The sequence below is a fragment of the Onychomys torridus genome, chromosome 16 (genome assembly GCF_903995425.1).
Source record: "Onychomys torridus chromosome 16, mOncTor1.1, whole genome shotgun sequence".
NCBI classification, from domain to species: Eukaryota; Metazoa; Chordata; class Mammalia; order Rodentia; family Cricetidae; genus Onychomys; species Onychomys torridus.
Genome location: NC_050458.1, coordinates 46577128 through 46604645, shown reverse-complemented (window position 1 = coordinate 46604645; position 27518 = coordinate 46577128). Strand labels below are relative to the sequence as shown.

General features: G+C 41.9%; 1 protein-coding gene across 4 annotated transcripts in view; it reads right to left on the bottom strand.

Annotated features, from left to right (window-relative positions):
• The window catches only part of Xpnpep3 (X-prolyl aminopeptidase 3), a 49119-nt gene that overhangs the window by 13595 nt on the left and 8006 nt on the right, over positions 1 to 27518 (bottom strand). For 3 of the 4 annotated variants that reach the window (XM_036207521.1, XM_036207524.1, XM_036207522.1), the window contains exons 2-4: positions 25394 to 25507; positions 15595 to 16002; positions 11556 to 11758 (exon numbers count right to left, since the gene is read on the bottom strand). In XM_036207521.1, coding sequence (XP_036063414.1) covers positions 11556 to 11758; positions 15595 to 16002; positions 25394 to 25507 — 725 coding nt within the window. Of the gene's footprint in view, positions 1 to 11555; positions 11759 to 15594; positions 16003 to 24289; positions 24432 to 25393; positions 25508 to 27518 lie in introns of those variants that run through there. The other variant, XM_036207523.1, reaches the window with a different exon arrangement.

Below are 27518 nucleotides of genomic sequence, written 5' to 3'. Positions count from 1 at the left end.
CTTCCCACTCAGAATATACACTGTATGTTAGTTAGAGTAAGCAATCTGGAAACACCTATGTCTTCTCCAAAACTCATGCTGAGCCAGGCAGGCATCAATGCATATCTTTAATAAAAGCACCCAGGAGGCAGAGGCAGGAGGGTCTCTGTGAGCTAATTAGAAAAACAAAAGTAACAGACACAGACCACATATACACATGTATGTACACAATAAATATATCTTTAAAACAAGACAAAAGAAACCTAATCCTCACTGGGGTAGTATCAAAAAAGGTCAGGGCCCTTGAAATGATGAATCACAAGGGTGGACCCCTCAAGGACAGGATTAGCAGTTTGAGAGGTGTTATTCTGTAAGGACCCCTAGACAGTACCACCTAGGAAGATACAGGCCCTGCTGTCACTTGGTGAGGCCAAAGCACTGGGCCACACCTTAAGCAGACAATGAGCTGTGACATGTGCAGACAGCACTCTGGCCAGAGGAAACCTGACCCATAAGCTCCAAACCAAAAGATGATGACATGCAGCCTAGAGCCAACCAAGAAACACCACAGCAGCCGGAAGCAAAAGCCCGCCAAAAAGCCACACATAAATACTTTAGTCCTTTGTTTAATAGACAAGAGTGCCTGCAAACCTCCCAGAGTCTGTGTCGCTGACTCTGTGTCTACCCACCCCCTGCCCACAGGTATCAGAGACCGCAGATGCAGAGGGTCTTGGACTTCCTATCCTCCAGAAGTTTTAAGAAACAAACAGCTGTCATGGATGGAGCTAATTACTCTCAGGTGTTCTGACAGCGCAGCCCCTGTGTCATTATGTAACAGGATGTGCCTGCAGTTCTGCTATATGAGAAATTATGGACTGAATGGTCTAGTCTATAGCAGGCTTTCCCAACTTCAGCACTTCCCCCCCTTTTTAAAACTAGGGCTGGAGAGATGGCTCTGTGGTTAAGGGTACTGGGTGTGATTCCCATCAACCACATGGCAGCTCATAAGCATCTAAAAATCCAGACCCAGATGATCTGATGTGCTCTTCTGGCCTCTGTGTGCACCAAGCATGCCTGTGGTACACATACATACACTCACATAAAATAAAAAAGATCTAATAAGGTGACATTTATTGATCATGAGTGTATGTGTGTATATGTGTGAGGGTGTGCAGGTGTTATGCATGCATGTGGAAGTCAGGAGTCTACCATGTGGGTCCCAGGGATCAAACTCATGTTTGGCAGGAAGTGCTTTGCCTGCTGAACCATCTCATTATTGCCTGAACTTTAGTAGCACTGACAATGGGACCTAGATAATGCTTAGTTGTGGGGAGTTGTCTATTTCAACGTAGAATGTCAATAGCATCTGGCATGTTTGAACACCAGACACTGCCTACATCTACTGTAGAAGACAAAAATACTCCCCTACTGAGAACTACCCGGCCCAGAACACTGATTCTCAGGGACAGACACACCTATGTGTCTGTCTATTTTTATAGGCATATATGTTTACAACTCACTACTATAACTAGCTCCATATGTATGGTTCAGTGACTAACCCAGGGCCCCACAAGCATCAGGAAAGTACTCTACTACTGAGCTACACTCCTAGGGCTCAAAAAATATTTTGATTAGCTTACACAGACATTTAAAACATTACATGATAGGCTAAATTTAAAAAAAAATGCACTAAGGTGTGGAAAGGAGTTTAAAATACTCATTGTAAACCATAAAGACCGTCATGATGACAATGGCTATTTATCTCTCTTTCTTTTCTTGTTGAGACAGGGTTTCTCTGTGTAGCTTTGGAGCCTTTCCTGGAACTCACTCTGTAACCCAGGCTGGTCTCAAACTCACAGAGATCTGCCTGTCTCCTCATCCTGAGTGCTGGGATTAAAGGCATGCGACTATGGCTATTTAAGAGTGGGCTACTTAGTTTTCAGAGAGAGAGAGAGAGAGAGAGAGAGAGAGAGATTGAGATTTTCTGTGTAGCCCTGGCTGGCTTCTAAGCTTCTAACTCAGAGATGTACTTGCTTCTGCCTCCTGAGTGCTGGGATTAAATGTATGTGCCACCATGTGTGGATTATTTTTTAGATTTCCTTTTTCTTTTTTGAGACAGGGTTTCTCTGTTTTTTAGATTTCTAATTAGACTTATGTGTATGTTGTGTGGATTTGTGCATGTGAAGGCAGTGCTTTATGAGGCAAGAAGAACGTGTCAAGCTGGGCAGTGGTGGCATACACCTTTAATCCCAGCACTAGGGAGGCAGAGACACGTAGCTCTCTGTGATTTTGAGGCCAGCTTAGTCTACAGAATGAGTGCCAGGACAGCCAGGGCTACATAGAGAAAGCCTGTCTTGAAAAGTCAAAAGAAAAAAAAAAAAGTAAAAAAAGTGTCAAATCTCTTGAAGCTAGATACAGGCAGTTATGAGCCATCTGATGTAGGTGCTAGGAACCAAACTCTGCAAAAGCAGGATCAATAACTGCTGAGCCATCTCTCCAGCCCACAACCTGCTTTATAAAACAACAACAACAAAAACAAAAAAAACAAAAGTAATTTGGCCAGGCAGTGGTGGTGCACACCTTTAATCTCAGCACTAGGGAGGCAGAGGCAGGTGGATCTCTATGAGTTCGAGGCCAGCCTGGTCTACAGTGCAAGTTCCAGGACAGCCAGGGTAGTTACACACACAAAAAAAACCCCTGCCTCGAAACAAAGAAATTGACCTGTTGGGGCTGGAGAGCTGACTCAGTGCTTAAGAATACTGGATGCTCTTCCTGAAGATCTGTGTTTGATTCCCAGCACCCACATATTAGCCCACAACCACCTGCAACTCCAGTTCCAAAGGATCCTATCAACTCTTCTGGTCCCTGTGGGTACTGCACTCATACAGTGTACTGACATGTATGCAGGCAAAACACACACACACAGACACACACAGACACAGACACACACACACACACACACACACGCATATAAAATAAAAATAAAATGAAAAAAAGCCCCAAATAAATTGACTTATAGACTGGAGAGAGACAGCTGAGGAATGAAGAGCATCTGCTGCTGCTGTTGCAGAGGACCTGAGTTTGCTTTGCAGCACCCATGCACCCATGCTGAATGGCTCACAACCACCTGCAATCCGAGTTCCTGGAAAACCATGTTCCATTCTGTCTCTCTCTATCCTATTCTCGCACTCTCATTTATGTATTAGACAGGGTCTCACTCTGCAGCTGTGCTTAGCCTGCAAGTCCCAATGTAGTGCAGGATAGCCTTGATCTGGAGATCCTCTTGCCTCTGCCTTCTGAATGCTAAGGCCTACACCACCCAGCTCAACACAGGCACACAAATTAAAATAAAATAAAGAAATGGACTTGTTTGGGCTGGAGAGATAGCTCAGCAGTAAAGAGCATTTTTTTCTTGCAGAATCCAGGCTTAGTTCTTAGCAAGTGTATCGTAGCTCCCAACTGCCCCTAACTCCAGTTCTAAGAGCTCCAGTGCCCTCTGACCACTGTGGGAAACAGGCATGCACATGGTGTACATGTATACACACACACATGCAAAATACCCATAAAATAAAATAAAAAAATCTTAAAAATATTGATTTGTAATTTGTGAATTCTGAGTTTTTTTTAAATCTTTAAAAATTTTATATTATGTGTATGTATGTTTTACCAGTAGGTATGTCTATTTATCACATGGGTGCAGTGTCCATGGAGGTCAGGAGAGATCGTTGAATTCCTGGGAACCAGAGTTACAGATGGCTATGAGCCACTATGTAGCTGTTGGGAACTGAACCTGGGTCCTCTGGAAAGGCAGCTAGTGCTCTTAACTGCTGAGCTCCCTCCCATGTTCTAAATTCTGAGGTTTTTTTTTTTTTTTTTTTTAAATATATTTCAGATACTAGATATTAATCAAACAGGGGTCTGTAAACATGTTCTTCAATTATGTGGACTTGTTTTACCTTCTGGATTATATATACAATTGTGTATAAAATTTTAAAGTTTTTTTTTGAGATTTACTTAAATATATACAGGTGTTTTGCTTGCCTCTTTGTCTGTGTACCACATGAGTGCTGTGCCAGCAGAGGCCAGGAGAGGGTCCAGTCTCCTTAGAAGTGGTATGACAAACAGCTGAGAGCCACCATGTGAGTTCATGGAATCAAACCTGGTCCTCTGGAAAAGCAGTCTGTCCTCCTGATCTCTGAGCCATCTTTAAATTCTGATGAGGACCAACTTTTTATCTTCTGTTGTTTGCTTGTGCTTTAGGAGCAATTAACTCCACTGGGGACTTCAAGGCCACACGGACTGACTCATGTTTTCTACTAAAAGTTTCAGTCAGGCAGTGGTGTGCACACCTTTGATCCCAGCGGAGGCAAAGGCACATGGATCTCTGTGAGTCTGAGGCCAGCATGATCTACAGAAAGTGTTCCAGGACAGTCAGGGATACCCAAAAAAACCCTGTCTCAAAAAAAAAAAAAAAAAAAAAGAAGTTTTACTAAACCAAATCTTGATTGGTCTGAAGTAGCATACACATTGAAACCAGTAGAATTTGGAAACCATAAAGAGCTGGAAAAATAGATTGGAAGAAAAATGAGAATTGATAACAGGTCTGCCAAACATTCAGAGAATATAGTTGCCGCCTTCAGCAATGGCTCAAATTCAGCTAAGGATCCCTGCAGATGAGCTTCTCTCTTTGGTCAACAGGTGGCGCTCTAATGAAGAAAAGAACCCGGGCTACAACACTATCTGATGAACTGTGAGATCACAACTGCAATTATTCAAGTGGTAAAATCGTGAGGAATGGAGAGCGGGTAGTCAGCTGAAGGAAATGAGCTGCTTTCTAGATTACTATATACAATACCTTATAAACCTCTGTCAAAAATGTTGCCTGTGAGTTTTAGTTTTAGGGTGACCTCTCTCTCTCTCTCTCTCTCTCTCTCTCTCTCCCTCCCTCCCTCCCTCTCTCTCTCAGACAAAATCTCACAAAGTATCTCTGGCTGGCCTGGAACTTGATAAGTAGATCAGGCTGGCCTTGCACTCACATACTCTGTCTTTGCCTCCTAAGTGCTGAGATTAAAGGTGTGTACCAACATGTTCAACATTGAATGAGATTCCCTTGCTTTAAATAGTAATGGGTATCTTTAATCCCAGCATTTAGGAGGCAGAGGCAGGCGGATCTCTGTGAGTTCGAGGCCAGCCGAGTCTACAAAGGGAATTTCAGGACAGCCAGGACTGTCTTGAAAAACAAAACAAAACAAAAGTAATGGGCTGATCAGGCTAAGTGTGTCCTCACCCTAATTCACAGTCCCCCTTTCTAATGGGGTGAGTGTAGCAGGGGAACTAAGACAAAGTCTCACTGGACAGTCAGGGCTAGCCTGGAGGTTGCCATGTAGACCAAGCTGGCCTCAAACTCAGTTTCACAAGTACTAGGATTAGATGAAAGGTATGTACCACTTTACTCAATGGTTGCCATCTTTAATGAAAAGTAAAATTTTGTGAACACCAAAAAACCCCCCAAAAACCAAGAAACAAACAAACAAAAACAACCAAGCATGAAAAGAGATGGCCACCCCCTCTAATGCCTTGACATGGGTGATATCATGTCCCTCCTTGGTCAAATACATGTGTACTGAAGATTCAGGAATGCTACTAATGCCTGTGATGTTACAGGACAACAGCACACCTCTCACCTAGGGGATGACTGAAAAGTCTCCTCCAAACTACGGGAGTCAGCCACGGAACCCCAGAAACATGTAAAAAAGGCTAAGATCTCTTATCAGCAAGGCATGGTGGCACATATCTGTAATCCCAAAACTTGGAAGGCTTGAGGTTAGCCTGTGCTACTTACTGAGACCCTTTCACAAACAAACAAAAATTTTGTTACTGATTTCCTGCAAAATAAACAAGTAATTCAATACTTTACAAAAGAAACAAAGCCAAGAAAAAGATACACAAAAATTAGATTAGGCTGGGTAGTGGTGGGACAGGTCTTTAATCTTAGCACTCAGGAGACAGAGGCATAGGATCTGTGAGTTCAAGGTCATCCTGGTCTACAGAGTGCCAGGATAGCCTAGGCTACACAAAGAAACCTTGTCTTGAAAAAACAACAACAAAAAACCGAAACAATATAGTTATTATATTATCTAGCAATTCTACTCACTAAATAATCATGTTCATATCAACATTAGTCACAATAGCCAACAGATGGAAATCTGTGTCTATCAATAAACAGACAGATACATAAAATACGATACAGATATATGTATATATACACACAACGGAATACTACTTAGCTATAAAAAACAAACTCTGATGTGCTGAAAACATTATGCTAGGTGAAATGAACTACTCACACAAGGGCCAATGATTTATGATTCTACTTATAAGTAGCAGCTGGAATAGACAAATTGAACGGAAGCGGAAGTAGCAAGAGGGAGGAAAGGGGAAACTGCCTGCAGAGTTCCTACCGGAGATGATCATCTAGCTCTTCTGGTTACAAAGATCCCAAAGCAGATACACATACACTCAATATTATCTGAACTTAAAGGAATTTACAAAGAGAAAGATTCAATGAGTGCCTATCCTTGGCTTTGACTACTAATGTGGAAACAGAAAAAAGAAACTTTGAAGGCCAGGGCTTCTTGACTCAAATTCTGGTAAGGATTCCAAGACCTCTAACAAGTACGTGAGTGAAAAAGCCTGGAGGTAGAGAACAAACTTTTAGGTCTAGAAGATGCAGGAACACAGTACTGTCTAGGCCTGCTAATGAGTCTCTTAGGAATGACAAAACCAATTCAGGGTTGTGAAGATACGCTGTGAAAGGATTAAAAATTGAAATAGGGTTAAGTGAATGGTGGCATATCCCTTTTCTGAATATGGGGCTGATAAACAGGAAACACTGGAATGTTAATCCACCACACTATTAAAAACAGTTAATAGTGTGGCGGATTAACTTTAGTAAGATAAGGCTGATCATTCATAACTAGTAAGAGGTCTCCATGTCATGATTTGGGAGCTGGTTGGTGGCCCAGAAAAAGCCTGTTACACTTTGGATACACTCACAGCTCGCATATCCATTATGTGCTATTCTCAAATAAATAATGCTACTCTCTGCAGACTTGTTACTGAGGCTGCCAAATATGTCATCAACCCTCCGTATGGGTTGAAGATAGACAATAAAGGCCAGTGAGTTGACTCAGTGAGTGAAGCTGCTCTCGACTAAGCCTAAGGCCCTGAGTTTGAGCCACACAACCCACATGGTGGAAGGAGAAAACTGAACCTCACCAGCTGTCCTTTGATCTCCTCACATGCCCCATGGTATGTATGCCCTCTCCATAAATAAGTGTAATTAAAAAGAGAGCAAATAAAAGTAAATTCAATAATAATAATAATAAAAAGAAAAGCAAGATTGCTGCTGTGGTGACAGGAACCAATCTATAGGTACTACAAAAGCCCTAGAGATGCTGTGTGTGGGAAATGCTTACTGCATCAGAACAATATTCTGTTTGGCTGTGACTCCGATGCCCATAGGGTGAAGGACTTACAAACCTCCTCCTCTATGCAACAGCCGTAAGTGAGAGTTAGAGAGCCATAACAAACACTGAACAAGAGCTGGGCACATGGTTTTCAGCTATATGCAAAAATACAAATGAGACCAGATTTTTGACTCGTTTCTTAGCATGGACAAATACTGGGAAGCAACCTGTGGGAATACCTGAAAAACATTAACAATAATGTGAATGAACACTGTATAGCCAGTCATTCATTGTGCTTTAGAGAAAAGTGCTAAAATAGGATGGCAAAAAGTTAGAGCTGGGTGTGGTGGCACATGTCTTTAATCCCAGAACTCAGGAAGCAGAGGCAGATGAATCTCAGTTAAGGGTAGTCTGGTCTGTAGGGCTAGTTCCAGGACAGGGCTACACAGAGAAACACTGTCTTAAAAACCATAAAAAAGTTATTTACTGCTCTGCCCCCTCTCTTGTAAAAACAGTAACATAGCTATTTGCTTTGCTACTGCAGAAGACCAGACATAAGATGAACAATCACATGACTTAGCTCACTGGCAAGGAAAGGAACTATCAGGTCTAATTCAGTAGGCTTACTTTTTCTAAAAAATTATTTACTTATTTTATGTGATCGGTGTTTTGCCTGCATGTATGTCTGTATGAGGATTTCAGATCTTGAAGTTACAGACAGTTGTGAGCTGCCATGTGGGTGCTGGGAATTGAACTCAGGTCCTCTGGAAGAACAGTCAGTGCTCTTAACCACTGAGCCATCTTTCCAGCCCCATTTTGTTTCTTTCTTTCTTTTTTTTTTTTTGAGACAGGGTCTCACCAGGTATCCCTGGCTGGCCTGGAGCTTGCTACATAGACCAGGCAGATTTCAAACTCACAGAGCTCTCTGAGTGTTATCTCTGCCTCTTGAAGGCTAAATTCTTTTTATCTATCTATCTATCTATCTATCTGTCTATCTATTTTTATTTTTTAGCTGAGGATCGAACCCAGGGCCTTGTGCTTGCTAGGCAAGCACTCTACCACTGAGCTAAATCCCCACCCCGAAGGCGAAATTCTTAATGGTTCAACTGAACCGTGTCGCTGAGTGCTGCTGCCACTCTGTGACCGAGCCTGGTGGACTCAGCATGATTTTCAAATAGAGAGCTTGAGTGGAATTAGGAGTTGTGCTGCCTGTCAGACAGATTTCGTTCTTTCTTTTTAGACAGGGTTTCTCTGTGTAGGTCTGGCTGTCTGCCTCCCGAGGGCTGGGCCTAAAGGCATGCGCCACCACCATGCGGCTGACCAGATAGATTATCTTCTCTCTTCTCCCTGGCCTCTCTTTCCGTTTAACATTTCTTGATTTGAAGTCTGGAGTGAAGACTCAGCAGCCAAGAGCACCGGTTGCTTTCACAGAGTACCCACTTTTGGTCCCCAGAATCCACAAGGCAACTCCAACATCTGTAGCTCCAATCCCAGGAGATCCCCCTTTTCGGGCTTCCTTGGCACATTGCACACAGATAAACATGCAGGCAAAACACCCAGACACTCAAAATAGTAATACAATTATTTATTTGTAACTTTGCTGATTTTCAATACAGGTTTCTCTGTGTAGCCTTGGCTGTCCTAGAACTCCCTTTCTAGATCAGGCTGGCCTCGAACTCACAGAGATCTGCCTGCCTCTGCCTCCTGAGTGCTGGGATTAAAGTTAGGTGATACCACCACCACCCAATAATAAATTTATTGTTATTTTTAAGTATTTGTGTTATTTGTGTTTGTACATGTGCACATGTTTGTACACATGCATATGAGGTCTTTGGGCCTGTGCTATGCAGAGGGAAGAGGAAGGCACTGGATCCCTCAGAGCTGAAGTGACAGGTATTTGTGGGATTCTTGGCTGGTTACATACATGCTGGGGTTGGATTCCAGTCCTCGTGACTGCACAGCAAGCAATCTGAACTCTCCAGCCTTCTTTTCCTTCTACTTTATCTTATGAGATAAAGTCTTGGCTGGGCAGTGGTGGTACAAATTTTCGTTCCCAGCATTCGGGAGGCAGAGGCAGGTAGATCTCTAAGTTCAAGCAAGGCTGGCCTGGTCTGCAGAGTTCCAGGATGGCCAGGACTACACAGAGAGACCTTGTTTGGGAAACAAAAACAAACAAATGAAAACCAAGCAGAACATGTACTAAGGTCACGCACGACTCAACAGCAATGGCACCAGCTTGTATGGTAATACCTGCTACAGGGGAGCTCTTCACTCAAATGGCATCTGAGACATCCAACCCAAGCACACTGGTCAGAACAGCCATTAGCACAGCAAAAGAGTCTCAAGATAGAAATGCAGTCATTGGAGATTTCCAGATTCATGCAAACATCATGGAAGTAAACAAACGGGTGGGGTGACACTTTTGCTTGTTTTGTGACAGGGTCTTTCTATGTAGCCTTGGCCAATCTGGACCTTGCTATATAGATCAAGCTGGCCTTGAATTCACAGAGATCCATCTGCCTCTGTTTTCTGAGTGTGCGGCTTATATGGATGCGTGAGGATGCCCAGCATTTGCTAAAGTTTTTGCATGGCACTGACCTTGGTGAAGAGACAGAGCATAGGACACACTGATTTTAAAGCCACTTCATAATTCTCGAGGGCTAATTTCTGCCCAGAACAGAAACAACAACTGTTCGTGAGCACATGGAACAAGCTGGAATGATGGGAATGAAAACAGTCTGGTTGGAAATAGGAAACAGCAAGGCAGTTTGTTGAAAAATTAAACATGCTGGATGGTGGTGCATTCTTTTAATCCCAGCACTCAGGAGGCAGAGGCAGGCTGATCTCTGAGTTCAAGGTTAGCTTGGTCTATAGAGTGAGATCCAGGACAGCTATGGATCCACAGAGAAACCCTGTTTCGGAAAACAAGCCGGGCTGTGGTGGCGCACACCTTTAATCCCAGCACTCGGGAGGCAGAGGCAGGTGGATCTCTGTGAGTTCGAGGCCAGCCTGGTTTCCAAAGTGAGTTCCAGGAAAGGTGCAAAGCTACACAGAGAAACCCTGTCTCCAAAAACCAAACCCCCCACCCCCAAAAAAAAGAAAGCAAAAAAAGAAAAACAAAAACAAAAAACACAAAAGAAAAGAAATTGAATATTGAGTCTGATAGGACTTAAGACCTTATGAAAAGGCATTCACCTCATGTAAGAACACAGCAAGAAGTTGGCTGTCTGAAAGACAGAAGAGAGCTTTCATCAGAAATTGACCATTTTGGCAACCTGAATTGAGTCTGAAGGCTGGATAACTGCGGAAAATAAATTTCTGCCAGTTCCTGATCTATGAAAGAAAATGACTCTTCTTAGTCCTAAAGTGTGGGCTAATGAGTATTTACCTGCCCCCCTGGATGTCCTGCCACAGGAGAGGTCTTAGGCGTCTACATACATTCATATGTACTTCTTGTTTTTTCATACCTTATGTAAGTATCTTATTCCATGGTTTAACTTAGTTCTCAAATATCTTATGGTGTGTGATATGCACTTAGTAAAAACCATATTTCTAAGCTCTACATTTGGACTTTTCTAGTGAGACATGAGAGCGTGGTCCTTCTCACTGTGCTGGGCAGTGGCAGTGAGCCATAGCTCTCAGCCACAAGATCTTAAAGGTAGCAACTGATACCCACAGCAATTGATATACGGATGGTACGCCATGCTGCTAAACCCTGATGCTCAATACATTAGGCCTATACATGCATCATCAGTGCACAATGTTTTCAATGACAGCTATGTTGCCATGCAATCCTATTGTAGGTCCAGGAGCACTCATAATGTTACTAGGTTAATAAACACTGTCATTTGGCATCCTGAGCCTTCTTCAGCAATCAAAACTGTCCAAAGAGAAACAATACTAATGAATAAAATATCAATCTTCAAAGAGGCAGATTTATTTTGCCTTGCAAGGCATTGAGCATGTCTTGATATATTCACTAAACATATTGCATAGATTCAAGCTATGAGGTTACTATGATGGGCATATGACTTTAAAAGGCATACTGAAAATGAAGAGCTTGAGTTTTGTGATCTGACAAAGAAATATTTTCAATAGCAGCCATACCTCTGATGTCAGTTTCCCAGCAATCTGCATTCTCTTAATCTCTGCAGGAGATTTAACTAGCCGGAGGCGCTGTATCAGCTGCTGGACACTCCGAACCTTGTTCTTGCTCCTGGCTTTGGCTTCAGTTAGATGCTGCATGTAGTCTGAGTGAAGCTGTGTATGAGAAGGCTTCATCCAGTCATACCAAACCATGCTCGTCTCAGCTTAAAACAGGAAGCCAAAAATAAGTTTAGAGCCAACAGAGGCTGAAGCTCTATCTTAGTGGTAGAAAGCATGCTTAGCACTAAGAAGCCCCTTGGTTCAGTCTGAGGCACCAAGCAGTAATATACAATAAACTAACACTGGCCTGGGTGTGATGTTACATTGTTACAATCACACACCAGAAGGTGGAAGTCAGAAGACGAGGACATAGCTAGTAAGCTAACCTGGACTGCCTGAGATCTGCCTCGAAAAGCCACAGAGAAGAAAATCCCTAACATCAGAATGTAAAATAGTTCAATAGTGGAACATAAATGAAACATAAACAAACAGAAAATAATATTAAGTATGTATGTTAAGCAAGACAAAACTATAAAATCTGTTGTGTAGAATCCTGGAAGGCTGAGTAACACTTTCTCAAGACTGAAGCATCTGATAGGTTTGACATGAACCATTGGAAAGGTCATTCTCTGAAATCGGTATGATGCTCTGGGATACATACAGCTTTTTACCACAAAATGTCACTATCCTTATGAAAATGACAGATGGGACTAAAGCTTTATTTAAGTTTGAATTTTGATATTTTTTAACTCTATTTTTGTTTTTTTGGATACAGAGTTTCTCTGTGTAGTTTTGGTGCCTGTCCTGGATCTTGTTCTGCAGACCAGGCTGGCCTCGAACTCACAGAGATCTACCTGCCTTTGCCTCCTGAGTGCTGGGATCAAAGGCGTGTGCCACCACTGCCCAGCCTACTTTTTAACTTTTTTTTGTTTGTTTTGTTTTGTTCGAGACAGGGTTTCTCTGTAGCTTTGGAGCCTGTCCTAGACTAGCTCTGTAGACCAGGCTGGCCTCAAACTCACAGAGATCTACCTGCCTCTGCCTCCCAGTGCTGGGATTACAGGCATGCTCCACCACCGCCCGGCCTATTTTTTAACTTTTAAAGAACAAATGCAACAGTTGTTCTTTCCTACCACAGCTGATTCAGAGGCATTCCTGAATTATGGTGCATAAAAATGATAGACAGTGATCAGCTAATGACTTTCTGGTTAAGGAGCCCACCCTGGTGTAAAATGGTCTGTGGATAAGCTAGCATAAAGTAGGTCTCCCAGTTTGGAACAGTTATTCATTGTATCTATCATTTATTTTGTTGTAGGATCTAAAAGGACAGTCTTATTTGTCCCCGAGACTATGCTCTAAGGGCTCAGAATGAAAATGACATATACCGCTTAGCAGCACGTATATAATTCATCTTTTTGATAAAAGAAGGTCAAAAATGACATTAAAAAAAATCTGGTTTTGGTTTGAGTCAGGGTTTCACTGTATATACTTGGCTGCCCTGGAATTCACTGTGTAGACCAGGCCAGGCTAGCCTGGAACTGACTGAGATCCACCTGCCTCTGCCTCCCGAGTGCTGGGATTAAAGGCATGTGCCACCATCCCTGGCCAAGAATGACATTCTTAACCAAATCTGTAGGACTGTATGATTAAAAAGTACATTGGGCTGGGAAGTGGTGACATACACCTTTGATCCCAGCACTCCTGTAGGCAGAAGCAGGTGGATCTCTGTGTGTTCAAGGACAGCCTGGTCTACAGAGTGAGTTCCAGGGCAGTCAGGGATACATGGAGAAGCCTTGTCTCAAAAACAAACCAAAACAAAAACCAAACACACCAAGCCAAAACAACAACAAAATCAACTTTTTGTAGACTTGGATACAACAGGGGAAGAACTGAGGAAATTCTGACTGGGCTTGCATTATGATGTTACAGGCCAACCATTTTTTGACCTAGTTTCTCTGTGTAGCCCTGGCTGTCCTTGAACTCACAGAGATTCCCTGGCTCTGTCTCCTGAGTGCTGGTATTAAAGGTGTGTGGCTCCAATGGCCTGCCATTTTAAAAATAAAAATGCCATTAAATGTACAATGCATGGGAAGTACTAAATTACAATAGTATATGCACCAATTATTTAAAAAATTAAACTATTCCTATTACTTATTTCCAGTGTATAAAAATCAAAGCTCAACATTTGTTGGGCTGGTTTTCTATGACAGTGCTGAGGTTGGAAACTGAGGCCTGGTACATGCTAGACAAGTGATATACTATCAAGATATAATCCAGTGCAGTTGTAAACTTGTAAATACATTTATTAGATTCTGTGGTGATATTTTGTTTGTGCTTTAACAGATAAATATTGCCTGAAGATCAGAGAAAGGCGATTGCAACTAGAGGCCAGGCAGAGGTGGCACACAATCTTTAATCCTAACACTTGGGATCTCATGCCTTTAATCCCAGCACCAGGGAGGTGAAGGCAGGAAGTGATATGTCTGGCTGGAGAGGGAGTGTAAGGTGGGAGGAGACAGGAACTCAGTCCCTTTTAGGCTGAGGATGCGTAGAGGTAAGAAGTCTTTCTAGTGGCTGGTAGTGGCTGGCTGCTCTGCTCCTCTGATCTTTCAGCTTTTACCCTGATATCTGACTCCAGGCTTTTATTATTAAGACCAATTAGGATTTGTGCTACACCAATACTTCTGGTATCTAGTACTTTTACCCATCATATTAAGAACAGTGGATTAGCTGGGCACAACGGCACATGCCTTTAATGCCAGAGGCAGGCAGATCTCTGTGAGCTTCAGAACAGCTAGGGCTATATAGAACCCTGCCCCCCCCCCAAAAAAAAAAAGAAAGAAAGAAGAAAAAAAGCTGGGTTTGGCAATGCCTTTAATCCTAGCACATGAGAGGCAGACAAAGGCTGATCTCTGTGAGTTCCTGGCCAGCTAGAGCAGCAATGAGACTCTGTCTCAAAACAAACAAGCAAGCAAAAAACCCAAGCAAACAAAAAGAATAATGACTAGGAGCTAATGAGACAGACAGCTCAGTGGGCAAAGGCGCTTGGCTGGTAACTTCAGCTTGACCCCAGGAGCCCAAGTACTGGTGGAAGGAGAGAACTGACGCCACAAAGCTAGCTGCCTTCTAACTTCCACATGTATGCTGTGGCATACCTGCCGCCTCCCACATCACATACAAAAATAATAAAAATGAACTTTAAAGAAATAGTGGATTAAAAAAAAAACAACAAAACAAAACAGTGGTGAAAAAAGTCCTTTCAAGAAACACATGTATTGTGAGGATTTAACTATAAGTGATTAAAAAAAAATTATGTGTAGGGATGTTTTGTATATGTATGTATGTGTACCGTGTTTGTGTCTGGGTGCATGCAGAGGCCAGGAAAGGGTGTCAGATCCCCCAAAGTTGAAGTTAGGATGGTTGTGAGGCACCCCGTGAATACTGGAAATCAAATCTGGGTCCTCTGGAAGAGAGACTGATCTTCCACTGAGCCACTTCTCCAGCCCCAGGTTAACTCTGACTGCCAAAGATGACAAAGGCAGCAACTCAGTGAGAAAGGAAAGGCCTTTCCTAGCCGTTCCTAGCCACAGCCCCCACACAGGCCTCATCATTTAATCCAGGCTGATCTTAAAACTGCTGCAGAGCTGGGTGGTGGCTGGAGCACACCTTTAATCCTCGCACTCACTGACTCAAATTCTGCCTCCTGTTGTACACACCCATAATCCCAGCATTTAGGAGGCAGAGGCAGGCTGATCTCTGTGACTGGTCTACAAAGAAAGTTCCAGTACAGCCAAGGAAACCCTGTCTCAAAAAACCAACCAACCAACAACCAACAACAACAAAAACCTCTCAGAGATCCTCATGTCGCTGTCTCCCTGAGTGTTGTGATATAACACATGCCACCACATTTAGCAATGGTTTTTCTTTTTTTTAAATGAACAACTACAGGCCAAGGAAGGTCTGAATTCTAACTTGGCCTGCGATTTGACTTTACTGTCATTACCTTTCATTTTAGGTACTAGGTGTTGAAACTCTTCCAGGGTGTAGGCTTCATCTACCCCAGTTAGGGCTACTGCTCCATCCGTGCCAGACCGAGGGCCATCCCACAGTTCTCGACCAGGGTCTCTCCGAGGCACAAAAAGCATGGCCTTATGGGATGGCAACTGCTTCCCAGAGAAGCTCTGAAGGACCAGGATGCTATCAGGCTCTTGGAATCCACACAGATACAGGAAGTTGTTGTCCTGGTGGAATGTGTAGGGGATGTCATTGCTCATGTAGTAAGTAGGGTTAGAGAGGACCACCACTGTGTGGTCTGTCCCACTGTGCTCTGGTGCTTCCTTGTGGATCAGGGCCATCAGCTTGTGTCTTCGAAGTGCATACTCCACCTGAGACAGTCCTGGTGTCACCTCCCCTAGAAACGGGAAAAAGTCACTTGATGCTTTGAATGACTATACAGCTAGAGTACGTAAAATCGTTAATATCAGAAGGAGGCATCAATGTCTTTAAATGATGATACAGCACACAAAGAATTAAGATAATCCAGGTTTTTATTTCATTGCAAACTGTAGTCAAATGTGAAAAATGATTATTATGATCCTGTAAGATTTTGTACAGATCTTTGGTTTCTTCTTTTATTCCTCTAATCAAGTGTTTATCAAACATTATTTTAAAAAATATTTATTTTTATGCATATGAGTGTTTACTTATATATGTCTGTGTACCACGTGTGTGCTGGTCCCCTCAAGAGGCCAGAAGAAGGTGTTAGATCCCCTGGACTTGAAATTACAGATGGTTGTGAGCCACCATGTGGGTGCTGGAAACTATACCTGGGTCTTCTGCAAGAGCAGCCAGCGCTCCTAATGGCTAAGCTGTCTCTTCAGCCTCTTATAGACATTATTATGTGCGAGGATACAGTCAGTTTCCCTGAAACTTCAATATGTTAAATATATTTTCATACATTATTTCTATATGACTTCCCTGTAAAAAGGGCAGTTTCCACAAGGACATAGATTTTTATCTGTTCAACATATTACCAAGGTACAGAATAATTAGAATATAGTAGACTCTTCATAAGTGTTTGCTAATAGTATGTAGTTTTTATTATAATAGTTGATAAAAATTTTCCTCAATTTCAAGACCTTTAAAAAAAATCTTGAGGGTGAAGAGACGGCTCAGTGGTTAAGAGCACTGACTGCTCTTTGAGAGGACCATTTCTACTTCCCCTAGTAGAAACTGTGCTGGTCCTAGAGACTGGGTTTGAGTTATAACAAAAATCTGAAAAACGTATTCAATTGAAAATATGTACAATAAAAATCCTTTTCAGGCTGGAGAGATGGCTCAGAGGTAAAGAGCACCGACTGCTCTTCCAGGGGTCCTGAGTCCAACTCCCAGCAACCACATGGTGGCTCACAGGCATCTGTAATGAGATCTGGTGCCCTCTTCTGTATACATAATAAATAAATAAATTAAAAAAAAAAAAAGAGTAAAAAAAATTCTTTTCACTTTTAATGATGAAATTGGCAATAAATAAAAAGAAGTAATTTAGGACCCACTGGCTAGTCTCAATCAATTAAAGTAACAGTGGGCTGAGAAAGACGATAGTCCTGCCTACTTCATTTTAAGATTAAAATCCGGGGGCTGGAGAGATGGCTCAGTGGTTAAGAACACTGACTGCTCTTCCAGAGGACCTGAGTTCAATTCCCAGCATCCACATGGCAGTTAACAACTGTCTATAACTCCAAGATCTGACACCCTCATATAGACATATCTGGAGGCAAAACACCAATGTAAATAAAATAAAAAATAAGTAAATAAGAAAGATTAAAATCCATCTTGTGACAAGGTCAAAATAAGCTCATGCCTGTTTTCTATAAAACTTGGATTTGGGGGTTGGGGATTTAGCTCAGTGGTAGAGCGCTTGCCTAGCAAGCACAAGGCCCTGGGTTCGATCCTCAGCTTAAACAAAACAAAACAAAACAAAAAACCCCCAAAACCAAAAAACTTGGATTTGATCAGGTCTAGACCTATTTTCTGGAATTTGACATGTTTCACACCTTATACCCTAATCTCCACCCTAAGATGTTCTGCCAAATATCTATGTAACCCAAACCCCTTGGAAAAGCCTTGCAGTTTTCTGGGCTGTAGGAGCCCCACCTTTTCCTGTTTAGTACTATTTTCTCAACCCCTCACCTTAGGGAGATAGCCCCATCTGACAAAAAATAAAGCTTGTCTACTTTGACCAAGGTAATGGTCTTTACCCTGATTTAGTGGGATTAATAAAGAACCATGCCCACATCTGCCTCCTTCAGAGACCAAGCCTCCTGAGTATGCTCTAATCTGGCAGAAATCTTAACTTTGTACCAGAGCTACTCTGATAACTAGTCATGCTAAGTCTGCCATTGCTACTCAGCACTGGAAATTTCCTAGTTACCAAGCAGCAAATGTGTGCATATGTGCATGCATGCATGTATGTGGGTGTGCATGTGTGCGTGTGTGTGTGTGTGTGTGTGAAGGGCAAACAAGGCTTTATTGACAGCTCCCTGAAGCAGGGAGAGGTCCTGAGAATGGGCTGCTTATAGATACGCTTTCATAAAAGCAGAGACTGATTATAATTTGAACTTCTGATCCTTCTGCCTCCATCTCTCGAGTGCTAGCATTACAACTATGTATCACCACACTCAGTTTTCAGGCTTCTCAGGCATGCTACACAAGCAGTCTACCAACTGAGCTATATAGCTCCCCGCCCCCCAGCCTCATTTAAAGCATTTCTTTATGAAATCTAGTTTCATAAGAATGATTGTTTGAGAAGTCTTTAAAATATTGGCTATACTTTTCCAAGTCTATTAATTATCTACAGTTTGGAATAATCATTAGCTTCCAAGATCTCAAAGCAGTAGAGTAATAATTCATGACAGAAAGCTATGCAGGAAAGGAGCCTTCCTCTTCATCTGGTGGGGAGTACAAAGCATGTAAAGGAATGACCTTTGTACTTTATTGGTAAACTTGGCGGTTGCAATGGCCTTTGATCACAGAACCAACAGTCAATCTGGCCGGAATTTCTTCTGATAAAACTGTTATGTCCGAGTAGGCATTCTGGCATTTTGTGAAACTGTAATTATTAAGGATTAAAGTTAGCATTTTATCTTGTCAATTAGAGACAAAGGGGCCCTTCTACTAACTTTACTGAGCCAATCAAAAGACTAGAGGTTACACAATCAATCCTCACTGGAGCCATGAAGGAAGTGCCTCCAATACAGTTAGACTGGGACTTTTAATCAATTCTGACTGCAGCCATGAAGGAAGTGCCTCCAATACAGTTAGACTGGCTCTTTTAAGAGAGCAAGAAGAACGTTCTTCACGTTTTGTTAGCCAAGCAGAAAACCCAGAGAGAAAAGAGCAATAAAGACCGAAAATGGATGGGAAGATGGAGATTTATGCTGTAATCTAGGTATGTAGTTTAATTATTTCCCAAGACTAACTACATTTAAGGTGGCCTATTCTGAAAAGAATTGTTTAATATTAGGTAGTTTTTACTGTATACAAGGTAGTTCATGAACTGATTATCAGTCAGAGGATGAGGAAAGAAAAAATTATTTTGTGTTTCCTTCATAATGTGAGACACAGGCTTCTGAATACTAAGTAGATTTCATTTGCATATATTGAGCAAAACAAGAGACAGAAAGGGTACATATAATATTATTCACTTATAGGGCAACATAAACAGGCATTGTGATCTTGGAACCAGAGGAATGGTTTCCTATGGAAGTGGGAGTTCACTACAGCAAGGTATAAGGGAATTGCCTGGAGCACTGAACATGTGTTATATCTTTTGTCTAGGTGTGTGTGTGTGCACGTGCCACGGAGCACATGCAGAGGTCAGAGGACAGCTCTAGATTTGTCTTTACCGGTCACGTTGTTTGAGACAGAGTCTCGTTTGCTGTTGCGTGGACCAGGCTAGCTGGCTCACGAGCTGTAGCAATACTGGGATCCAGTGCATCTGGACTTTTCATGTGTTCTAGGGATTCAAAGTTCGGGCCTTCTGCTGTGTAGCAGGCACTTTACCCACTAAGCTATCTTCTCCACCCTCCTTTTGATTTTCCAGACAAGCTTTGCCTAATCAGGTTGGCCTCAAACTTACTGTGAAGTGGAGGACCTTGAACTACTGATCCTCTTGAGTATAAAAGATAATAAAATATTCTATATATCGACCAAGTTTTTAGATTACACTGGTAGCCATCTTTGCTAAAACTTAATTGTAGACCTGTACAACTCACTGGACATAAATTTTATCTGATTAAAAATATACACCACTCTCTAAACTTCCATATTAAGGGTGACTTCCTTCAGGGCTAGGGATAGAGTTCAGCACAGAATGTTTCCTTAGCATGAGCAAGGCCCAGAGTTGACTCCATGGTATACCACCCCACAAACAGCAGCAGCAACAACAAACACACACACACAAATAAACCAACACTCCCAAACGGAGTTGTACTTCTTTTCATGCAGCATGTGAGACTGAAATATTTCCCGATTAAAATTATCTGTCTTAAGTTTATGCACTAACATGTGGTTAAGAATATGGTGGGGGGTAGCAGCGGTAGAGTACTTGCCTAGTATCAGCATGCCTAGTACCCGATGGCCCTGGTCAATTCCTCAGCACCACCACAAAAAGAAAGGAAGAGGCAGAGTGTGGTGTGTCGGATGCCTAGTTTAGCAAATCACACAGTGATCTGGGAAGAGCCTTGGTTTCCTCAATTGTAAAACAAATAATAAATAGTATGCACTTCACAAAGTTGTCAAGAGAAAAAACAAGTTACCAAAAAACACAACAATAAGTGCAGCTGTTAAGTCTTACAGAATTAAGAATTTACATTTTCTAGGTGTGTGGTATAGCATACAAGTGATCCCAGCACTTAGGAGGTTGAGAAGGGAGAAAGCTTTGGAGGTCAACCTGGGCCACACAGTAAAATCCTGTCTTAAAAATGACAGGCATATGTGCTTCTGCAATTCTAGTACTTAGAGGCAGCAGGATTTGGAGAACAAGGTTATCCTTACGCTAGGGAGCAAGTTCAAAGCCATTTTGGTCTATATAAAACCAAACCAACACTTGAGACTCAGTTGTCATCATGGTAATGCAATGACAGACAGGACTCTGGAAGACTAAAATGACGTGAATAGCCACTGTTCACCTCCAAGTGATCGTGTGTAGAGAAGCCTCAGGTGTTTGGTGTTCTCACCCAACAGCAATAGGTGAGAAGTGACCATTCAGGGGTGTGCTGGTTAGTTTTTTCTTCTTGGGGTGGGGGTAGGGTGGGGGAGGTGGGTCAGCTTAACAGAAGTCACAGTTATCTGGAAAGAGGGAACTTCAATCGAGAAAACACCTCCGTAAGAATGACCCATAGAGTAGTTAAGAACATTTGTTGCTTCTTCAGAAGGTCCAGGTTTGATTACCAACATCTATATGGCAGCTTGCAACCATATGTAACTCCGGTTTCAGGGGATTAGTTGTCCTTTTCTGGCCTCTGCAGGCACTATACACATGCGGTGCACAGACACACGAAGGCAAAATAATACACACTTAAATAAGTAATAAAAAATTAAATAGAAAATCTTTACAATTCAGCTCTGGCTGGCAGTTTACAGAATTCTAGATGCTAGTTAAAATATAAAGGCAAATTGAAAAACAGTCAACATGAAGTAAGACATATAGGTAAAAACTACAGTCTATCCACCTACAAAGCTATAAATGTAAAGAACATACAGCATACCACCTTTTTTTTTTTTGGGGGGATTCAGGGGGTAAAGGCTGTTGTTTAGTGGAGAACACATGTACAATTATTTATGAGGTTCTGGGTCTGGTCCCTAACACCAGGAAAACTCTAATTTCAGGGAATCTAATATCCAACGGCCTCCTCTGACCTCCACAGACACCTGGCATGCATATGGCTCACATATATATGGAGGCCAACTACTCACACACAACATAAAATAAATCTAACAACAACAACAACAAAACAGGTTGTGGTGGGTGTGGTGCTACACACCTGTATGTAATCCTAGCACTTGTGTAGGTGAAGTAGGAAAACCACCAGTTCCAGGCCAGAGAGGCTACAAAGAAAAGTTAAAAGCAAACAACATGACTTATTAACCCCTTCCTTTCTAACCCTTTATTTTGAGCTGAGGACTCAATCTAGTGCCTTGCGCTTGCTAGGAAAGTGCTCTACCACTGAGCTAAATCCCCAAATCCCCTTTCTAACCCTTAAGGATCTTGTGAGTTGCTGAAATTTGATAAAGTAGGTCTATGGGGTCTTGGCATGTATATTTTCCTTGACAAAGTTCACCCATGGTTTTGACACATTCAAAATGCTTTTGTCAGGTGCACATTTTAATCGTTTTTTTCACTTTCTTTTTGAGACAGGGTCTCACTGTATAGACCAAGATGGCCTTGAACTCACAGAGCACCACCTATTTCTGCCTTCTGAATGTTGAATTAAAGGTACACTATACTCAGCTAACACTCAAATTTTCTTCTCTTTTTTGAGACAGGGTTTCTTGTGTAACAGCCCTAGCTGTCCTGGAACTCATTCTGTAGACCAGGCTGGCCTTGAACTCACAGAGATCTGCCTGCCTCTGCCTCCCGAGTGCTGGGATCAAAGGCCACTGCCAGCACATTTAAATCTTTTAAACAGCATAAACAATAGCAGTAACAACAAAATAAACTCATATAATCCCACCATAACAATGTCTTTAATTTTGAGATAGGGTCTCACTATGCACCTCTAGATGTCCTGGAATTCACTTTGTAGACCAAGGTGGCCTTGAACTCACAGAAATCCACCTGTGGCTGCCTCCCAAGTGCTGGGATTAAAGGTATGTGTTACCATGAGTGGTCTTTCCAGATTTTTAAAAAGCCTTATTTATTTATATTTTATGTGTTTGAATGTTTTGCCTGTATGTATGTCTGTGTACTACATGTGTGCTTGGTGCCCCTGGAGTCCAGCAGAGGGCATCAGATACCCTGGGACTTGAGTTTCAAACAGTGGTGAGTCACCACGTGGTAGCTGGGAATTGAACTCAAGGACCTCTGGAAGAGCAGTTGGTGCTCTTATCCTCTGAGCCATCTCTCCAGCCCGCCCCCCACATGCACTTCTTTAGGGGAGAACTTACATAAATTACATGAAAGATGGGTTTGTAACTGACTTAGAAACGCTTAAGGGGAGACAATTTGGGAATGTAAATCTATAACTCAATAGTATTCTTTTGAGCAGTGGAATTATAAGTAACTAAAGTATGCTTTTCTACGTTCTATATTCTTTGTCTCATGTATAGGACTCATTTAACAGGAGAGAGATCGACATGTTCTGCTAAAGCTGTAAGTAGTAGGTATTACCATTAACTATGTCAGATGTGAGACCTGTTGGAGCAGTTACAGCTGACAAAAATGTACTCTTTAGGTTGACCTTTTTTTTTTGGTTTTTTCAAGACAGGGTTTCTCTGTAGCTTTGCGCCTTTCCTGGAACTTACTTTGTAGACCAGGCTGGCCTTGAACTCATAGAGATTCGCCTGGCTCTGCTTCCCAAGTGCTGGGATTAAAGGCGTGTGCCACCACTGCCTGGCATTTTTTTTAAAGACAGGGTCTTACAATGTAGCTCTGGTCATCCTGGAACTTGTTATATAGACCAGGCTGGCCTCAAACCCACAGAGATGCTCCTCCCTCTACCTCTAAAGTGCTGGGATTAAAGGTATGTGTCATTACTACTGTTTAAAACAGAGTTAAAAAAAATGTGTGTATGTCTGTGTGTGGGTAAGTGTACATGATTCATGCTTTAGATACCTTTGCCATGTAAAATCTGCATGCTTAATGGCATGGCAGATGGTCCCTTTAAACTTTATGACATTCATGATTCTGTTTTGTGAAAACATTTTATGTATATATGTATGCATGCTTGTGCTTGTTATGTGCCCACACTGATCTGTGCTCCTAACACAATACTCTGACCAGCCACATCCTTCCAACCGTAAGTGCTCCGATCATTGTGAAAAAGCAAACGCAAACTTTGTGGCTCCCACATGTAAACTGTGGACAAGAGGAGAGGAGAACAGACAAAGCGTGCATCTTCACTCATGGAAAACTACTCCAAGTACTATCTCTCCCTACTTTTGTTTTGGTTTGTTCGAGACAGGGTTTCTCTGTGTAGCCCTGGCTGTCCTGGAACTCACTCTGTAGACCAGGCTGGCCCTGAACCCACAGAGATCCGCCTGCCTCTGCCTCCCGAGTGCTGGGATTAAAGGCATGTGCCACCATTGCCCAGCTTCTATTTTTCTCTTTTTAAAGGAAATTCTCACATTACATGTGATGGGCATTGAGACTGAATATTGATGTTTTGTTTCAAGTTGCTTTTGACATTTTCTCCAAACAATAGTCAGAACTGTGGCAAAGGCGAAAGTAAAAACGCTATGCACATAATGGAGAGAGCAAAGGAGTTCTGACAGGAAGTAATCGACTTCACCTGATTGTGAGACTCAAGGCCCGGGAAATGCAGCTTACCACATAAAGAATTTCACCACAAGAAATCAATCATTTCAAAGCTGGTAAAATTTAAGTATCAATTCTACCTTTTTTTCCCCCTTTTAAACAGAAACTATAGGTAGGTCAAAAGGGTAAAAAAAACCTTTAGTATCAATGGGCCTATGCTTACCTTACAGCTTTGAAACTGATTTCTTGTGTGTTGCAGTGGGGAGCTGCATTTCCTGCTGTCGCGGACTTCCCAGCAGGAGCTCTAGTCTGATGGAGAAGCAGCCAAAGGAAGTCCTCACTGAGAGACACACTGGTGTCATTCACTAGTGGAAACAGTGCAAGAGTAATGTATTTCTAAGGGGATTTATATTATTAACAAATGCGCTTTCATAGCAACTTACAGAAACACACATTTACCTTTCCATGGTGGAAGGAATAAGTCATTTTCCTCAAAAACCTGACTTTTTCTATAAAGCATTTGGTTTTACCCTACTACCCTATCTCTGGAACACTATTCACAAATACATCATCACCTTCCTACACACAGAACAAAACAGTGTCAAGTCTTAACTGAGCAATTCTGATGGCAACTGTTCCAGCAGCGTCTCTGGAAATGAAAGAAACCTTCATAGTCTTTTGCATGACCTTTGTCAACTGAGTCAGCCTCTTCTCATAGCGACAAACATCTGGAAATTTTGTCCAACCTACTTTGAAGTAATTCTGTTAAACAAAATTTGCAAGTGAACATTTAACATTTTAAATAGAAACAAAAGGTCAACAGAAAATAGTTTTAGAACCTATGACTTAGAAGTTTTGTTTAAAAATTCTTGAAATATGAGGCTAGAGATGGGTCAGTGGTTAAAAGCATTGGCTGCTTTTTCATAGGCCCGAGTTCAGTCCCCAGCACCAACATGGCAGCTTATAACAATCTCTAACTGCAGTTACAAAGGATACAATACCCTCTTCTGGCCTCCAAGGGCAATAGGTATATATGTGGTACACAGATATACATGAAGGCGAAATACTCATACCTATAAAAAGAATTCTGAAATATATACTTCTTACTGGTTATTCTGAATTATAGTTCATTGCATTCATTGTTCTAGACTGGATGTCAATATAGTCTAAACTTAATTAAAATAAGATTAAAACTTTAATTCCTCAGTCACATTAACAATACTATCAGTGTATAATCATGGCACACTACTATTGGGAAAAAAAATTAATGCACAGCATTATTCTAGACAGAGCACCTAAATGGAGGTGGTTGTTACAAAGGCCTTACCTGGTCTGAGGAGGTGTGGATGTGTAACTGGGCTGGGCTGGCCTAAGTACCGGTTTGGAATCTTCTTCGGCACAGGCTGCAGGGAGTACCTTCGCTGTAAACATGGCATGCATTCTGAAGAAAAAACAAAGGACGCAATGGAGCATCTTCACAATATGCACACTATTCCCAGTAGTTTGGATCCTTACAAAATACACATTAGCATTTCTTTCCTCCTCCTTCCAATGTGTTCGTGGCTCTTTCTCTATGCAGAGCCTGTATTGGGCCCTAAGAAACACAAGTTAAGATCTTTACTCCCAGAGACTTGTCTGCTACAGTAGACCGAACACAAACACAGCACAGTATGAGTAAGGGGCTATGAGGAGGAGAAAAAGGAGGAGGGAGTAAAAGCAAACAGGATCAGAAAGGAGTGGGGGAGGGCTGCCCAAGGCTATGTTCTAAAATTTGGAAAAACAGAATCAATATTTTAATTGAGACTATGCTAGCTATAAGAAAACAAGTAGTTACTATTTCATTTACTCTTGGAATGTTAGTCTGACAAAAATAATGTAAGAAAAAAATGCTTAGCTATAGCTAACATATAATCTGAGCATAGTTAGCATTACTTTAACCATTTCATTTAGGACATCACCGGAACACATGCTAAGCAAGACATAAGACTGTTTGCCCTAGCAGTCAAAATGAAGCATAATGGAGATGAGGTAAGACAGAACATTACAATACTATATAATATAAAGTGCTAGATTCATAAAGACAGCAACTGTGTTATACTAAGATGGGTGCGATCCCAAGGCGAGCACATGGAGTTACACCTACTTCTGTGTGACTGCAGACTGTGATGACTGCTCCAAACACTCAGGTTCCCTCCCCTGAAGGGGAAAAGTGAAAGATGTTTCATGACGCCATTACAGCAGGCACCATGTGTGCAAATGTGCTTGAATGTAGAGAAGGAGGGGAGGCAGAGAGAACCCATGAGAACCAACTAGTGCAACAACAGGCTATTCCATTAGCAGACCTTTGAAAGCTTTACACGGTTTATCCTGGCACTTGGCAGGCAGAGGCAGAGGTAGGCGAATCTCTAAGTTGGAGGTCAGATTGGTCTGCATCGTGTGGCCACTGCTACACAGTGAGACTGTGTCTCAAAAAACCCCAAACAAATGAGTTGTCAGAATCAGACACAGAATAACAATTTATACAAATTCATACAGCATTGGATAAAATGAGATTCAAATTTAGGATTATTTAAATTCAAAATCTTTGGACTCAGTCTTCCATCCAGTCTCAATACCAATCTTATTTAATCCCAATGACACAATCACTACTGTAGACTCTTGGACATACAATTGGTTCAAAAGGGGAATATCGTAAATCAGATTAGGAATAGACTATTGTAGAGCCTAGGAAGCATTAACAATGGCATGCATTTGAGAGTTAGGAGTCTGTGTGTGGTGGATATGTAAGTTGTGGGTACATGTGTGCATCTATGGAAGCCAGAGGTTTATGACAAATGCCCTCCGCCCCCCAGCTGAGGACCTTGCTAGACAAGTGCTCTTCCACTGAGCTAAATCCCCAACCTCAACAAATGTCCTCTTAGGTTGCTCTTCCCTGTATTTTTAGAGACAAAGATTCACTAATCCTGGCATTCACCAATTTGGCTAGACTGGCTGGCCAGCAAGCTTCAAGGATCCTCTCTATTCCTGACTCCATGCTAGGGTTCAGACACACACCAACACACTGCAGATGTGCATGCTCACTCCTGATCTTGGATCTTGACCTTCAAAACTGAGAGAAAACTAACTTCTGTTGCTTTAAGCTGCCAAGTTTATGGCATTAGTCGTGGCAGCCTTGGGGACTAATGCAATGACTTTCTAAACTTTCAAGGCACTGACTGAGAACTGGCTGAACTCACTACAAGTCTATGTCTCTGTTCTTAAATCAGGTCTAGGTAGAAAAAGAGCAGGCATTGAAACTTAAAAAATTACTTAAAAAATAAATAAACTTTATTATAAAGAATTTACAAGTAAAAAAATCATATTTCAAAATGAACCAGACCTAAAGTCTATACATGTCAATGAACTGGCCCTGGGTTTGGTCCTCAGCTCTGGCAAAAAAAAAAAAAAAAAAA